This window comes from Cynocephalus volans, chromosome 5 (assembly GCF_027409185.1).
Source record: "Cynocephalus volans isolate mCynVol1 chromosome 5, mCynVol1.pri, whole genome shotgun sequence".
NCBI classification, from domain to species: domain Eukaryota; kingdom Metazoa; phylum Chordata; class Mammalia; order Dermoptera; family Cynocephalidae; genus Cynocephalus; species Cynocephalus volans.
Genome location: NC_084464.1, coordinates 93486795 through 93504624, shown reverse-complemented (window position 1 = coordinate 93504624; position 17830 = coordinate 93486795). Strand labels below are relative to the sequence as shown.

General features: G+C 37.8%; 1 protein-coding gene and 1 pseudogene across 2 annotated transcripts in view; one reads left to right on the top strand and one right to left on the bottom strand.

The window, feature by feature from the left end:
• MDN1 (midasin AAA ATPase 1) overlaps window positions 1-17830 on the top strand; it is a 148157-nt gene that overhangs the window by 44793 nt on the left and 85534 nt on the right. For both annotated transcript variants that reach the window (XM_063096091.1, XM_063096090.1), the window contains 14 exons: window positions 313-524; window positions 1076-1179; window positions 3532-3676; window positions 4169-4265; window positions 5349-5462; window positions 7674-7821; window positions 8106-8216; window positions 11986-12137; window positions 13414-13592; window positions 14176-14384; window positions 14569-14715; window positions 15671-15812; window positions 17258-17392; window positions 17472-17610. In XM_063096091.1, coding sequence (XP_062952161.1) covers window positions 313-524; window positions 1076-1179; window positions 3532-3676; window positions 4169-4265; window positions 5349-5462; window positions 7674-7821; window positions 8106-8216; window positions 11986-12137; window positions 13414-13592; window positions 14176-14384; window positions 14569-14715; window positions 15671-15812; window positions 17258-17392; window positions 17472-17610 — 2034 coding nt within the window. The remainder of the gene's footprint in view (window positions 1-312; window positions 525-1075; window positions 1180-3531; window positions 3677-4168; window positions 4266-5348; window positions 5463-7673; window positions 7822-8105; window positions 8217-11985; window positions 12138-13413; window positions 13593-14175; window positions 14385-14568; window positions 14716-15670; window positions 15813-17257; window positions 17393-17471; window positions 17611-17830) is intronic.
• Window positions 13176-13332, bottom strand: LOC134377752 (translation machinery-associated protein 7-like; annotated as a pseudogene).

Here is a 17830-nt window from a genome sequence, read left to right as displayed (position 1 = left end):
ATCATTATATCCTATATATGTTTATTTAAACATGTTAGTAAAATAAATGACATGCCTTTTACTGCCCAACTAGGAATTTCAAATTTTTTCATAATACTGTTTGTCTCATAATAGTTTTTACCTTTACCTTCAAACACATGGGGTAGGGAAAACAGATTATAATTTAAAACATTAACATAAGTTTTAAATATTTTGGTAGTATTTCTGATTTTGATTAAATGAAATCTTAGACCTACTCCCCTTTTCTGAATCATGCTTACTAATTTCTATTAGCTTCAGAAGTTTGTGAATCACATTTACCTTTTGTTTCAGATATAAACCAGTGGACCATAAGCTTATTTGGCTACCTTTACGTGAGACATTTGAGGAACTTTTTGTCCAGACATTTTCCAAGAAACAAAACTTTACATTCTTGGGGCACATTCAGACCTGTTACAGGCAGAAACGATGGCACGATCTCCTCAGACTAATGCAGCATGTACACAAATCTGCTGTTAACAAGGATGGAAAAGAGAGTGAAACTGGTGAGTGTGTAACCCAGGCTGCTGCTGGTGGGAGGGCGTGAGGATGGGACCCACAAAATTAAAGGAAGAGTTTGGGGCAAGAATAAAGCAATGCAAAGTGGAGCTTTCTAGGACCTATGGCAAAGGTAATTAATTTTGAAGTGTTTCTAACCCCATGACTCTAGGCATGTTTCCTACAAAAACAAATGGCTAGTAATGCTGATGTGCAAATACTGCTTGTGGTCAGTAAGTAACATTTGCTTAGGAAAAGTTTATTTCTAAAGAGCTGGATTCCACAGCCACGGTAGCTTAGTTAACTTCCTTAAGCGTAACTACTTCAAAGAGTTGGCATAAGGGATAAGTTAGTTAAATAATACATATATATTTACAGACAAGTGAGCTAATTAGTATACTGTCTAGCACATAGCATTATATAAGTGTTTGGCCTTATTTTGTTTAAGATGCTTAATTTTTGTGTGTTTTGTTAATGGTATGTTTTTTGTGTGTGTTTAAAAGTTCTTTATATTACAACTCAAAATGTGTGTTAAATTCTTGTCTTTATTCTTCTCTAGGGTTACTTGTAAAGGAGAAATGGGAAGCATTTGGTCTTAGACTCAGTCATGCCCAACAACAGATGAAAATGGCTGAAAATGCCCTATTATTTGCATTTGTAGAGGTATTTTGTTTTAGTTATTTAAGTTAAGGGAATGTAGATTTGACGTAAAATGCACATTTTAGGCAAGTTACTATTTTATGTTCTCTTCATGTTGATAAGTTTAGTGCTCATGGTTTAAGACTTAAAAAAGACTTAGTAAATAATGATTTGGGGGAAGATTTTCGAAAATGTTCTTTATGGTAATTATCAAGTCTCGATGAGCACCTTTATTATTGTTATTTTAAAATTATTTTTATTTTTAAATTGTGAATTGACAAATTATAGTTGTATATATTTATGGGAAACAATGTGATGTGATTTATGAATACTATGTGGAATAATCAAGCTAATTAACATATCCATCACCTTGAATACTTTGATGAAAACATTTGAAATTTACATTATTATTTACTATATCCACCATTCTGTGCAATATGTTTCAAAGAAAAAAAAAGAACATATTTCTGCTATTTAATTGAGGCTTTGTATCTTTTGACCATCATCTTTCCTCCATTTCCCCCACCCCCACAGTAACTACCATTCCATTCTCCACTTTTGAGTTCTGTTGTTTTTAGATTCCATATATAAGTGAAAACATGAAGTATTTGTCTTTCTGTGCTTGGGTTATTTCACTTACTGTAATGTTCTTCAGTTCCATCCATGCTGTCACAAGTGACAAAATGTCTTTCTTTTTTTAAGCTGAATAGTCCATTTTATACTTTATTCTTTTTTGTTTGTTGTGGCTGGCTGGTACTGGGATCCAAACCCCTTGACCTTGGTTTTATAAGGCTGAGCTCTAACCAACTGAACTAAGCAGCCAGCCCCATTTTATATATATATATATATATATATATATATATATATATATATGTATGTATGTATGTATGTGTATATATATATATATGTCTTTTCTTTATCTATTTATCTCTTGATGGACACTTAAGTTCATTCCATACTTGGCTATTGTGAATAATGCTGCAGTGAACAGAAAAAATGCAGACATCTTTTTAACATACAGATTTCACATCTTTTGGGCAAATACCAAGACTGAGATTGCTGGATCTATTTGTAAACATGCAATTGGGGACATCTTGTGAACTCTGTATTCTTCCATAGCCTTGTGTGTGTGGAGGAGTGTTTATGTGTGAGAGAGGGATTGGGGTCCATTCACTTTAATGCCCCAGTTTTGACTCTAGGGCATAGACATCTCTACTATTTGATATACTATGACTCTGTAGGAAGTATCAACTTGATTAAAAGTATTCATGACTTGGGCTTTTTAAAAAACATCGTTTCTGTGACACTCTTTAGACCATGCCCTTAAAGAGATAGTCTACCTTGAGATGTGTTTTGGTACGAGAGAAGGTTCACTCAACCACATGCCCATGGGTGTAGGGGCTTTGGTCATCAGTACTTATCTTAAAATGATTATTTCTAAAATAATCAATTAAAATGTCAAGTCCTCTCAACATAAGGCTTATATTTTATGACATTTGTTCTATTTTATTTGATTTGATTAAATTTGTAGTAGCATCTTTGTTAGGATCAACACGAAAACAAGTATAAAGTAGTTTGATAATAGTAAAACAGTTTTTGATGTGTCAACTGAGTGGATTTTAATATTTTTATGTTGTTGGAAATAGAATTTGAAGAGAGAAAATCAGTGGACTAGAGCCAAGTAAAATTTTATTTTCATGTTTGTTAGCAACTGTGCAAGGCTGTGTGTTACAACCACTACACACTCTTGATTTAGATATTTATCTAATCTTGGTATACTTATAGCCTAACCTTGCATTTATTTTAAGAGCACTGAATCCTAAGTGGTAGACCACCAGGGAAGAGATTATTTTGAGTGCTTTTAATAGCCACTTGGGGACTTTTAAATATCTGAATATTTATTTACCTTACCATCCTTATAATTAGAGGATTTAGTTTATTACATCTTACGGTTAGGCTCGAGGATACTCCTTTGACCCTTTTTTTTTTTTTTTTTTTTTCCTTAAAAGATGACCGGTAAGGGGATCTTAACCCTTGACTTGGTGTTGTGAGCACCACGCTCAGCCAGTGAGCAACCGGCCATCCCTATATGGGATCCGAACCCGTGGCCTTGGTGTTATCAGCACCACACTCTCCCGAGTGAGCCACGGGCCGGCCTTCCTTTGACCCTTTTGGACCCTGTTTTTTTTTAAAAAAAGTTAATTTGGCATTAACTCTTCTGACCTGGTAGTAGCCATTAGGCAATGAAGGTGTAGGCTCACTAAATGGGAGAAATTTGCCCTTGCTTCTCTTTCTAACCCTGCTTGCAGAACTATTCCTGGTGAGTGTGTCTTAATTTGACATGGAGTCTTAATATTTTACTTTATCTTTTTCTAGGGTACATTAGCTCAGGCTATAAAGAAAGGAGAGTGGATTTTGTTGGATGAGATAAATCTGGCTGCTCCAGAAACATTAGAGTGCCTGAGTGGTTTACTTGAAGGATCCTCTGGCTCCCTGGTGTTACTGGATCGAGGAGACACAGGTAGCACCTGGATCCCTTGGGTTCGACTTGGTGGCAAGCCTTTTGGCCATTTAGAGTGAAATTCTCTTGGTTAGGTGGATTACATGGGCCTCCCAATTGAATTTCTTCATTTCTTGGATATTAATTTTCTGCAGAGTTCATGAACTCCTTGGTGGTGTGGAGAATGCAAAGAATAACAACATAATTTGTCAAGGCATTTGGGTTGTGGGTAACAGTCACACACTGTGACACAATATGCACAGGTAAATGGGTCATGAAAGATAAATAACAGTAAACAAACACACCATAAAGGATTGTAGAACAGCAGCATAAAATTAAGTTGTACACATAGGAATGTGATTTCAGTGGGGTTTCAGAAAAGGCAAGGATGCTGGGAGCAGCCAGCACCATACTGCCTGAGCCTGAGGCGGAGTTGCTGGGCTTGGGGTTCTATGGAGTTAGATAGTCTTGCTCTTTGATTGTTGTTGAGAATTTATAATTTTCTCTTAACAGAGCCACTGGTTCGTCATCCTGACTTTCGTTTATTTGCCTGCATGAATCCAGCAACTGATGTTGGCAAAAGAAATCTCCCACCAGGAATAAGAAATAGGTGAGGGGATGGTTCTTGGAGACTTTTTTTTAAAGTTCTCTTTTTTTTATCAATGCTTGAAATTTCTTGGCCCCTGATAGATAAATCCTGGTTTCCTTCTTTGTCATGTTTCTCTACTTTCTATAGGTGGTAGGCATATAGGAAACCCCAGAACACTGGAGAATTTTTTTCCTTAGTATATGACATATAATGGCTCATGGATATTGTTGAAAACAAAAATGTTTCCTTCTTCAGATACCCTTTCGGCTATTGGAAAAATTACATATACAGTTACAGATTGAGCACCCCAGTCCAGAAATTTGAAATCCAAAATGCTCCAAAAATCCAATTTTTGAACACCAGCATGATGCTCAAAGGAAATACTGATTACAGTATTTCAGATTTTGGCTTTTTATATTAGGGATGCTCAACTGTTATGTATTTTGCAAATATTCCAAAATCCAAAAAAATAAAGATCCAAAACACTTCTGGTCCTAAGCATTTCAGATAAGGGAAACTCAAGCTATATGACATTAACACAGTACTTTGTCATTGATGTTTTATATATGTAATATTTGGGAAATGATAAATGACCAGATTTATTGTTGGCAACCTTTTGTTTCATTTTGAAACAGTGTTCAAAGTTTATTAGATCATCTCCCTTACTATAAAAGTACTAAAGGCTTCTTAGGGAAATTTTAGAAACTACATTAAAGTATGTACTTTCTTTTACTGCAAACGTTTTATTTTTGATGGTGAGGTGGCTTATTTTTTCTTGAACATTTTTTTTATTACTGTAGTTATGATCAAAAACACCTTTTGAAAATGGGGATAAATAAAGCTTATCATTGTAACTGTTTTTTACATGGACTGTAAGTAGAAGGCTTATTGGCATAGAAGTAATAATTCTACATTTTTGGTAACAGTTACATTATCTTTTATTTCATTATGGCCAGTTTGTATCTTCAGTTGAGAGACTTATATTTTATAATATAAGCAGTTAAAACAAGCCAACATAACTTCTTTTGTTTCATATTTTTCTATTGTCAGTGTAGCTGTATTAACTTCCTAAAAAGTGGTTAATATGTAATAATTGTTTTATAGGTTTACAGAACTTTATGTAGAAGAACTGGAAAGTAAAGAAGATTTACAAATTCTTATTGTGGATTATCTGAAAGGATTGAGTGTGAACAAGAGTACAGTGCAAGGAATCATAAAGTAGGTTCTCTTTGGTGTGTCTTTATAAACTTTTCTTCTGAGCATAAAAATGTGTTCCTGTGAGCATACATGTGTACATGCGCACACATACACTCTCGCACACACACTTTTACATTTTCTATTTTGCTTCTAATTTGAGAAGATTGGTGGAAAGTTTATTATTTAGATTCTGTTTTAAAGTTGGAACCTTATACAGACTCCCTTGGATTTTCCTAAGAAAACTACATAGAAAGCTATGAATCACTACCTGTGAGAATATATAAACAATCAGATAATACTCTCCTGATTCCTTTTTTTTTTTTTAATTGTGACTGTCTGGTATGGGGATCTGAACTCTTGACCTTGGTGTTATGTTACACCACCATGCTCTAACCAAGTGAGCTAACTGGCCAGTCCTCTTCTGATTCCTTATATATATTTATAGTTAAGAGTTTGAATTTTTGGAGGAGATGTTAATGGTTTCAGTTGTATTTTGATCCATCCTGATGAAATCTTACTTTTCTATTTTGCGGTTAGTGTACTAACTATGTGGGATGTAGGGAGAAAAAGGTTAATGTAATTTATTAAGTCAGGTTTGGAATTAATATAGGCTTAGGTGAATAAAGTATAGAGTGGTTGTGTGACTTGGTGCTTTAATTTGAGGCTCTTTCTCCTTTTTTATATTGTGTGCTGTATGGAAAGAGTGCAATCTTTTGTGTTAGTGGTTCTACCAGAAACTAATTGTGTTATTCTGGGCAAGTCACTTTACTTTCTCTGTGGCTTCTAGAAAAAAACACAATTTGTAAAGAGATTTAAGTAAGTATTATCATACTAGTGTTTTACTGTGCATTTTGTGGTTTGTTCCTTATTTTTTAAACAAGTATTTGTTGAATGTCTAAATGCTAGGGATATAGCTTATCAGTAAGACAGAAAAAAATCCTGGTTTTCTTCATGCAGCTTTAATTCTGAGGTGAAGATAACAGATAAATGAGGAGTTTCGTACTATAGTTTCAGGTTGTAAGTGAAGAAAAATAACACATAAAGCTGAGTGGGGTGGTAGAAGATGAAGACTTGGAGTCCTGTTTTAAATAGGTCAGTTAAGGAGGCATTGTTAAATGCTTTGGAATGGTTTACCACATCACAGCCCAAATTAGAACACTCTTTTTTAGCCAAGAACATTTGGATAGCCAAGAATATTTGGATAAAAGTATAAATACATGTAGTTATGATTTAAGAAGCTGGGCCAGCCAGTTAGCTCACTTGGTTAGAGCATGGTGTTGGTGATACCAAGGTACAGGGTTGAGATCCCCATACCAGCCAGGCCTTCCACTGCCCCCCCCAAAAAGATTTAAGAAACTGAAGGTAAAGCAGCAGAGCTAAATTGAGGCTTTTGTAAAATGCTGATAATGCAAGTAATGCATGTTCAATATTTTTTAAAAAAAACAACTTCTGAAATGTAGATTCTTTCTACAAAAGAAAGAATATTTTGATAGATAGCAAAGAAGCAAGGTAAATCCCATTTGGACAAGAAGTTGGATGTCACCTGTGGCACATATATAGTTACATTTGATCTTGTAGTTGATCATGAATTTCTCAAAATTTTGAAGTGTGAGAAATTATTATTTCAGTTTGAAACTTTTTCCACCTTGTCATTGTCCGAACTTTTGAAGTGTTGTAGTGGTAATAGTAACAGCCATCATGCCCTCACATTTTTAAACTTTTTGTCATTACTGATTATGCCCTTATCCATAACCTTTCAAAACACTATGAGCTCTCTTTTCTGTGTGTTTATTCCTTACCATCATAGATTACACGGGCATTTCATTTGTTCCTGAAGTTAGAGCTGACTCTGGACTCTGGGTTTGGACTCAGTATGTTCTTGCTATGTGCCCCGCACATCTTACTATCTTTTCCTTAAGAGACAGAAGCTTCTCTCCTCTTTTCTTCAGTACCTTTTTGCTAGAGAGATTACACCTTGCACATCCCAATTTCTTAAAGGAAATTCATATATCTTCACTTTATTATTTTGAAAGATAGCCTCTGAGTTTATGAAAAATTAATTTAAAAGTGACTGAGAGGTTTTGATGCATACTCTAGGAAGTTGTTTGCAAGCTTGACCGTTTCTGATCTATACAAATGGCCTTTGAGTTTTCTGTAGAGTAGTGGGAACAACAGCAAAATAATGACTACTTATTAGTTAATAAAATCGCCTGAACTTCATCCTCTTTGTAGCTTCTACACAACTTTGCGGAAAGAGTCTGGGACCAAATTGATGGATGGGACTGGCCATAGACCTCACTACAGCCTTCGGACTCTCTGCAGGGCCTTGCGGTTTGCAGCCTCCAATCCATGTGGCAACATCCAGCGCTCGCTCTATGAGGTCTTTCTAAAGTCTGTTTGGCTTAGGAGTTTGGAGGATAGGCTCACCATGGGAAGGAGGGAATGGGGATGCATATGCCAGGTTTGCCCCTGCTTTCCAGTTAGTCGGATTAGCCCAGAACACCTCATACCAGAGCTACCCCGTCCTTTTTCTGCCACCTTATCACATCTGAAAGTCATTCTGGGAAGCATCACCACCCAAGAGGTTGAATTTTGTTCCTGAGATAAGTTTGGTTGTTATTGCAAAATGTTAATTAGTGTTATGCATATATGTTTTCTTTCTAGGGCTTTTGTTTAGGTTTCTTAACACAGCTTGACAGGGCATCACACCCAATAGTTCAGAAGCTTATTTGTCAACATATTGTCTCTGGCAATGTTAAAAGTCTGCTGAAGCAGGTATGTCCTTTTTTGGTTTTTGACTTGTTTAACATAAATGAAAGCTTGGATTGTCAAATTTTCAGCTGTTTGTTTTTTTACAAAACTTCTTTCTAATTATAAAGGTAATCTGTTTTTTTACAGAATATGTAAACATAGAAATGTATGTCTTAGATGTTGAAAGTTTTTCTTTTTTCTTTTTTTTTAAATAAAGGAAAACAAATTTATTGCTTACAGTTTCTGAGGTTGGGAAGCCCAAAGTCCATTTGGTGGTGGTGACAGTGACCCAGGGTTCTCACATTGCAACTGTGGAAGCAGAGAGAGAGCACAGAGAGAGAGAGAGAGAGAGAGAGAGAGAGAGAGAAACTCTCCTCTTCTTTTAAATTTCTCAGAACCATGCATAAAACTTGGAGGATGCAATTCAAGCTTCAATGAGTTTTTGGGAACATAATTCAATCCGATACATTCCACCTCTGTCCCCCACAAACTCCTATCTTTTTCACATGAAAATACATTCATTTCATTCCCAAGTCTCAACTCGTTTCAACTCAAGAATCCAAAGTTCAAAGTCTCATCTGTGATATCAGTATAAGTTATCTACCTCCAAGAAACAATGATGGGACAAACATAGATTACACACTCCCATTCCAAAAGGGAGAAATAGGCCAAAAGAAAGTGTAACAGGTCCCAAACAAGTCTGAAACCCAGCAAGGCAGGCATTAAATCTCAAAGCTGGCAAATCATGTACCTTGACTCCATGTTCGACCTCCTTTGCATGCTGGTGTGGGGGTTGGGTCCCCAAGTCCTCTGGCAATTCAGCTTCCATGGCTTTCCTGGTCTCGGACTGGTGTTCCACTCTGGTAGCTCCACAGGTCTGGGGTCCCCGTGGTGGTCTTGCTCTCATGGCTCTTCTAGGCATGGTGCTGGTGGGGTTTCTCTGCCTCAACTCTGACCCCAACGTTTCTGCTCAGCATTGCTGTAGTGAAGACTGTATGCGGTGAATCTACCCCTGTGACAGAGCTCTTCCTGGGCTTCGAGGCTTTTCCATACATCCTTTGAAATCGGGGTGGAGGCTTCCAAGACTCCACAGCTCTAGCATTCTGCAAGCCTGCAGACCTAACACCATGTGGACGCTGCCAAGCCTTTTGGTTTGTATTTTCCAAAGCTGTAGGTCCAGCCACACCTTGGACCAATTTAGCAATGACTGGAGCAGCCAAAGCGGCCAAGGTGCTGGAAGCAGCTTCCCTAGGTGGCCCTGGGCAGCAAGCCCGTGAAGGGTACCTCAAGCCTGTTCCGCAAGATGGTTCTGTCTCCCTAGGCCTTTGGGCCTGAAATGGAAGGGTTGGCCCCAGAGGCTTCTGCAATGCCTTCAGGGCCTTTTTCCCCTTCTCTTGATAATCCCGTACTTTTGTGTTAGTCTTCTTAGTACCATTGAATTTTTCTTTTGAAGATGCTTTCTGTTTCTTTACCACATGGCCAGGCTGCAAAATTTCCAAATCTTTACACTCTCTTCCCTTTTAAATTCTGTCTTTACTTTATACCTTTGCCACCATAATTCAACGTAGGCTGTTACAAGCAACCATGCAGCTTCTTTAATGCTTTGCTGCTTAGAAATTTCTCCCAGCAAATACTGTGGTTCACAACTCCTAAGTTCCAACTTCCACAAAGTCCTAGGGCATGGACAGAATGCAGCCCAATTCCTTGCCAGTTCACAGCAAGGGTGATCTTTGCCCCAGTTTCCAATAAGCTCCTCCTTATTTCTGTCTGAGACCTCCTTAGAATGGTCTTTATAGTCTATATTTCTATCAGCATTCACTACCATGCAAGCAGTCTCTAAAACATTCCAAACTCTCCCTTGTCTTTTTGTCTTCTTCTGAGTCCTCCAACCTTTGCCTAACACACAGTTCCAAAGCTGCTTTCACATTTTCAAGTATTTGTTATAAGTAACACCCCACTTCTCTGGTACCAATTTTCTGTATTAGCCCATTTTTGTTGCTTATAACAAAATGCCTGAAACTGGATGATTTATAAAGAAAAACAAAATTTATTGCTTATAGTTTTGGTGGCTGGGAAGCCCAAAGTCCATTTGGTGGTGGTGACAGAGACCCAGGTGTCTCACATTGCAAGATGTTGGAAGTAGAGAGAGCAGAAAGAGAGAAAGTTTCTAATATTGCGTTCAGGGATTTAAATCCTGTAGATAGCCATTTCCAGCTAAATTGTAATATATGTATTTTTTTATATATACATTCAAATTCTTTTGTGCATATTGATTTATTGAGGTAAATTCTAATATGTATTTTGGTTTTTAAATAGATACAGTATTTAATATAAGTGACAAGAGTAGAAATATAAGAATATTCTATAGTTTTCCTATTTTTAGTTTTTTTTTTTTTTGTCTTTTTGTGACCGGTAAGGGGATCGCAACCCTTGGCTTGGTGTCGTCCGCACCTCACTCAGCCAGTGAGCGCACCGGCCATTCCTATATAGGATCCGAACCCGGGGCGGGAGCGCCGCTGCGCTCCCAAGCGCTGCACTCTCCCGAGTGCGCCACGGGGCCGGCCCTTTTTAGTTTTTTTTTATCTGTAGCTTTCCTTTTTAGCCCAACTATATTTTGGATTTTGTTTCTGCACCAGATATCATTGTGACATGCTTTCTAAGGGCCACATAGAATTTCTTTGGATGGTTGCAGCATAGTTTACCTGCACAGATTCCTTCTGATTGATGGTTGGGCTTTTTTTGGTGGAGGGAGGGGGTACTGTTACAAATAACATCTGTTTGAGTTTGACAGAGGAAATTACAGAATAGCATGGTACTGAAGGAGGCTGAGAGGAGCTGTCTCACCAGCGGGCTTGTTTACATGTTGATTGCTTGCTCATTAGGAAGAGAGAGCTGTTGGTACTTGCAGTTACTTTGAATTCAACCTTTCTAAAATTATACAAGCAATGCATGAATGAATACTTTTTGTACACTGTAAGAAAATTGAGAAAAGACGCAGGTTTGCTATTTTTATTATCATAATCAAATACTAGTTTCCTACAGTTGCTCATTTTTTGTGTGTGCTCCTCATGGTTGTAACGGAAGCTTAAAGGTCCCCCTGACCACCCCACTTCTCCTCAACTCATCTAAAAAGCCCTTAAAAATAGGGCCTAGACTTGTAGCTTCAAGTCTGGGAGCCAGATATTCTAGAAGAGTACTTTTCCATAACTATAGATTTGACTACTATTTTACTATTTTTGATTTATAAACATGGCAATTTGTATAAAATAATTTAAGAATTTATGTCGTATTAGAAGGATTATGCCATCATCCACAATATTGTCCTTAATGGATTAGTTTCTTTGGAGGGTCAGTTTTGTTTTTAATGTCTTCTAGGAGATACAGAGTGTGATAATGCAAATCCTCTGCCCTTGGCACGGCACTGGTTCTTTTTTTGGGAACATGGTTTATATGAAATACTTATTTTTGACAAAAATACTTAATCAGAGTAGGCATTTTGGTAGGCGAGAGAAGAGAACTGAATCATAAACTGGGAGATTGTTTTGATCAAGTTTTTCCCCAAACCTACCTACCTCCACCCCAATTTTAACACCAATACATGTCACCATTTTGTTCTCACTCCTCAAAGTAATTTTATGTTCGTATTTCACACATGGGTTTTAATGTTGAAAGCACCCAGAACAGGGCAGCGTTCTTGGTGACAACTTCTTTTCCCACTTTCCACTCCTCTCTGAAAGAATGCCATAGTTGTCATGGCATTGTGGGTTATTTCTCTAACTTTTGTGTCTTTCAGCCTATTCCAGAGCCAAAAGGTGGTCGGCTCATCCAGGTTGAAGGCTACTGGATTTCGGTGGGAGACAAAGAGCCTATGATAGATGAGTCATACATTCTGACGTCTTCTGTTAAGCTGAACCTGAGAGATATAGTCCGAGTGGTCTCTGCAGGGTATGTGCCTTTTCTCTCACTGCTCTGAAGTTTCTACAAGCATAGGCATTGATGACATTCTAGTCTAGCTTTTTTTTTTTTAAAAACAAAGATGACCAGTAAGGGGATCTTAACCCTTGACTTGGTGTTGTCAGCACCATGCCCTCCCAAGTGAGCTAACCGGCCATCCCTATATAGGGATCCGAACCCGTGGCCTTGGTGTTATCAGCAACATACTCTCCCAAGTGAGCCGTGGGCTGGCCCTAGTCTAGCTTTTTTAACTTTCACAGTTTGTCGTTGTTGCACATTGGCTAACTGAGTAATTATTTTCTAAAGTTGGTATTGTGACTTTTCTGCTTTCATGAAGCATTGTTTCTAGTTATACCTTTGGCAGGAGCAATAAGGATGCAGACTATTTGGGCCATCTTTAATGTTGTTGTTTGGTATTTTGCTGGTGAATACTCATCACTCATTATTTGTTACAGTTCTACTTATTGTTTTGCACAGGTAGTGCCAGAGAGGTTGGAATTGCTTTCATCACTATTTTCTGAGGAACAGTTTTTACATAGAAACTTCTCAGTACATAGATATATAAATATAAATGCTGTTTATACTGATGTTAAATGATGTAGTCATTCTTTTTTTTTTTTTTTTTTTTAAAGATGACCGGTAAGGGGATCTTAACCCTTGACTTGGTGTTGTGAGCACCACGCTCAGCCAGTGAGCGAACCGGCCATCCGTATATGGGATCCGAACCCGGGGCCTTGGTGTTATCAGCACCGCACTCTCCCGAGTGAGCCACGGGCCGGCCCTGTAGTCATTCTTTTTTAACACTACTCAAATTAATTCTGGTTTCTATGGTTTGCTTTTCTTTTTAAACAAAATTTTTTTTTAATGACTGCCTTCTTTCTTTTTTACTAAAGTTTATTCTTAAATATGTAAGAGGCTCCATGACAACACTTCATTCTAGCTGTAGGTGGCAAAAGATGCTATGTCAGGGAATCTAGATGTCTCGGAATGGAATCAAGGGTCACCATCACCTCAGGCACAAAGAACCGCTTACTTTTTGCCAGATTTCTTAATTCCGCCTGTGGTCAGAGGCCCCTTCCCCGCTGCCTTTGCTTTCTGCTCCTCTCTGCTTGAAAGCTTTATCTTCCTGCTTGGCCTGCCTCTTGGGCTGTTTCAGTGGTTTCTTCTTCCTCTTGTGGCTGGACATGGCACCTGCTGCCCCTTCCCCAGACCCTGCCATCTACTTTCCTCTTTTTAAAAAACTGCTTTATTGGCTGATCTTTTATAGAACCTATCCAGTGCTGATTCAGGGAGAGACATCAGTTGGTAAAACAAGCCTGATCCGATGGTTGGCCGCAGCCACTGGCAATCACTGTGTGCGTATTAATAATCATGAACACACAGATATTCAGGAGTACGTTGGTTGTTACACATCCGACTCCTCGGGGAAGCTTGTCTTCAAAGAAGGTAGGGTGAATATTTCATTCCATGGATATAGGTGATCATTCTTTTAGACCCATTTCTCCAAGTAATAATATTCTTCATCCTTTCCAATTCAGGCACATGGACCTATGCCATAACAGCTGGTTTTTCTTTGCCCCTGAGGTACAGATGGTTAAGGGGCTGGTTTCCTTTGGGTTCCATTAATTTTGCCAGCTATGTACAGGACTAGGGCCACATTTTGGAGAGGGCAGTTGAACTGCTGTTTCATTTTGTAGAGATTCAAAGAATGGGGTGAGCATTGGACTGAAGGGATCTGGGAATATATATGAGAATGTGGTGATTTAAATGAAATTTAACTCTAGGGGGAAAACTAAACAAATTAGAAATGAGGTATTTGTCAGCCCTGGTTCCTCCTCTTTGGGGAATAAAGGAACTATCGTAATTGAAAATTATGCTTCCTTCACGTACAGTGTCACAAATTGTTTTGGGCAAGGCTAGCTGCAGAGAGTAATTTGCTTTGAAATTTAATGATGATCTAGGATTTGTTATGTATTTTAAAACATTGGGCTAATTTATACACTAATTCTCAGTGTTTGTTTCCTCCCAGGTGTTCTTATTGATGCTATGAGAAAAGGCTACTGGATTATTTTAGATGAATTAAATTTGGCCCCTACCGATGTGTTAGAGGCACTGAACAGACTGTTGGATGATAACCGTGAATTGCTCATAACAGAAACACAGGAAGTTGTTAAGGCACACCCTCGGTTCATGCTTTTTGCCACCCAAAATCCCCCAGGACTTTATGGAGGCAGAAAGGTACGTAGCGTTTGCCCCCTTCCTTCTTTTCTTACCACATCAAATAGTAAATCTTTCTTGGTAGGAATGAAATGTTTTTATCTCTGCTGAATGATTTTTCTTTTTGTGGTGAATGGCAGGGCCTCCATTTTGGAAACTAGATGAAAAGGCCCTTTATCCCATATTTTTTCTGTGCATTTCCTAGGTGCTTTCTAGAGCCTTCAGGAATCGGTTTGTGGAATTGCACTTTGATGAATTGCCTAGTTCTGAGTTGGAAACAATCTTGCATAAGCGGTGTAGTTTGCCACCCTCCTATTGCAACAAGTTGATTAAAGTCATGCTGGACCTTCAGGTATTTCATTTCCCTATCACTGAACTTAGTTTCTTTCTTTTTTTCTTTTTTTTTTTTTTTTTTCCAAAAGTTGACTGGTAAGGGGATCTTAACCCTTGACTTGGTGTTGTCAGCACCACGCTCAACCAGTGAGCAAACCGGCCATCCCTATGTGGGATCCGAACCCATGGCCTTGGTGTTATCAGCATCGCACTCTCCTGAGTGAGCCACGGGCGGGCCCTGAACTTAGTTTCAAATGGAATGTGTCAATTTGATTTGGTGGTCAAAATTTGATAGCTTCTTTGGATAGAAACAAGAGTCTGTCCATTTATTTACTTATTTTTCAGAGTGGTTTTCTTTTATAAATTAACAATTTTATGTTATCTTAATTTTCTCATATTTAGACACGATGATGGTTCCCTATTTGTATATAATATTGAAACATTTAGGATGGAATTTGGCATAAGCAAACTAATTTTTGTTTTTTAAATGGATACTGTTCTTGAATGGACGTAATTAAAGAGCTCCTTTCTGTGTGGTCTCCCTTGTCAACTGCCAAGCTTCAGTTGATTTTTTGAAAAATTCGCATTTATTTCATGGGGTTAAAAGTGTTCTTTATCAGAAAGTATATACTGTCAAATTACTTTCCAGAAAGCTAATAACTGTTAACACTCTTTTCATTTTGTTCCTACATTGTAGGACTAATCTTCCTGCATCTTTGATATCATTTGTATTATTTGTGATTGTTTTCTGTATGGCATATAAGAGGGAATTCCATTGTTATATTCTTTACTTACACATGAATTTGAACATTTTTCTTCAAATGATTACAGTCCATTTACATTAAAAACTTACTCAGTGGAATGAAATCACTTAATGGGTGCTTAATTTGTTAGGAGTTTTGTATGTTGTATTACCAGCTTACCATTTAGGGCAACTAGTGCTGTTTTTCATTTGTTTTTTGATACTTTAATAGTCCTATCGCAGAAGTTCTTCAGTATTTGCTGGAAAGCAGGGCTTCATCACCCTTCGTGATCTGTTCCGATGGGCTGAAAGATACAGACTGGCTGAGCAGAGTGAGAAGGAGTATGATTGGCTACAGCATTTAGCCAATGATGGTATGTTTTCAATCACATGCTCTTAAAGCATAAAAATAGGTCAAATGTGAAACTTTTTTGTTAAAATAAATCTTGCTCCAAATTGTGGTTTATATATACATTTGATTAGGTATTCCAGTCTCAAGTCCTAACTGCTTTTATAAGTAATGCTAACCTTGCAGGCCTCTATGGTAATTTGGATTGGTTGCTAAGGTTTTCTTACTTTGCTTCAGGTGGCCACATTCAGGAATTAAGATAAGATTTTCTTATTTCTTGCTTCAGGTGGCCACATGTGGGAGGATATGGCCATGGCCCCTTTGGGAGTTTAGGCAGGTTGGGTGGTAGCTTTTTGGGCCATTTATCCGCAGTGCGGTGACCACAGATAGTCCAACTTGTGCATTAGAGATATACAGACAACAGATGTGTGAGATAAAATCAGAGTTCTGAGAGAAGGCAGTTATATCAGCTGATACTCAGGTTTGGTCATTTTGGTTTAATCCATGGGAAAAATTGATGTTATTCTCCGTGAAAGGATAGAAAGCATATCAGAATCTTCTGCTATGAAAAGTGCTGATTAGTAATTAATGGGGTAGTTAATAAGTAAGAAGAGTAAATAAAACTAGTGCAAGAGAGTTTTATTTTCTCTTTTTTTTTTTACTGGTAACGATTAGAGGAAGGAACGCATTTTATACTTTTATTTTTATTTTGTTTTTGTTTGCTATTAGCATACTAATTGTTATAAATCATACTTAATTCTTCATGCCCCTTATCCAATCCCCTCCCCCTCCCCCCTCTAAGAACCATGGATTTGTTCTCTCCATCTGATAGATTAACTGTTCCTCTGTTTGAGGAACACATTTTAAAAAAACTTTTTTATTGAGGTATAACATACTGTAAAGCATTTTAAAATATGTATATATCCATGTAAATCACCATCTAGACCAAGATTTGGAATATTTCCAACATCTTAGAAGGTTCCTTCAAGTCTCTTGCTAGTCTTTCCTCTCTGAATGTAACTCTTGACTTTTGTCACCACTGATTGATTTTGCCTGTGCTTGAGCTTCATCCAAATGGAGTCATGCAGCATGTACTCTTCTGGTTCTGGCTTTTTCACTCAACCTGATATGAGATTCAGCCATGCTGTTGTGGGTATCACGACTTCATTCTTTTTTATTGTTATGTGATAATCTGTTGTGTGGATAGTATCCATTCTCTTGTTGCTGGACATGTGGATCATTTCTACTTTTTAGCTACATTTCTGCATATGTCTTTTGGTGCACACATGTTCATTTGTGTTTGGAGATACCTAGAAGTCATATTGATGGGGCATAGGGCAGTTTTCCAAAGTAGTTCTTCAGATTTCCCCTCCATCATTAACATATGAGAGTTGCTATTGCTCCATAGTGTCAACATCCCTTGGTGTTGCCACTAGACAGACACTTGAGGGCTCTTCTTTTTTCCTTCAGGCTTTATGCTTTTGGCAGGCCGAGTCAGGAAGCAGGAGGAAGTTGATGTGATTCAAGGAGTCCTTGAAAAACATTTTAAGAAAAAAATGTGTCCTCAATCTCTTTTCTCCAAAGAAAATGTCCTAAGATTGCTGGGTGAGTATGCTAGAACCCCAGAGGAGTATGAATCGAGGTGTACTCATTAAAACCTAAATATCTATTCTGCCTTGGATAGGTAAATTTTCTACTCAGATGTCCACATTGGAATCTACATTCGGCCACGTCGTGTGGACTGAGGGTATGCGGAGACTTGCAATGCTGGTGGGAAGGGCATTGGAATTTGGTGAACCAGTGCTGCTGGTTGGAGACACTGGGTAAAGTTCTGCAACAATATCTCATTGTTAGGGTTCAGTTCAATTCTATAGGATTACTTGAGCTAGGTGTGAAGGACTCATCATGAAAACATTTTGGCAATTTCCTTTCCCTCCCTTCTTGTTTTTCTTTTTCTTTTTTTTTCTTTTTAAAGAAGCAACTTAGGAAATGTACTATTGTTTACTTTTTTCTTCAGACCAGATTCCTTGTTTATGAGAAAGA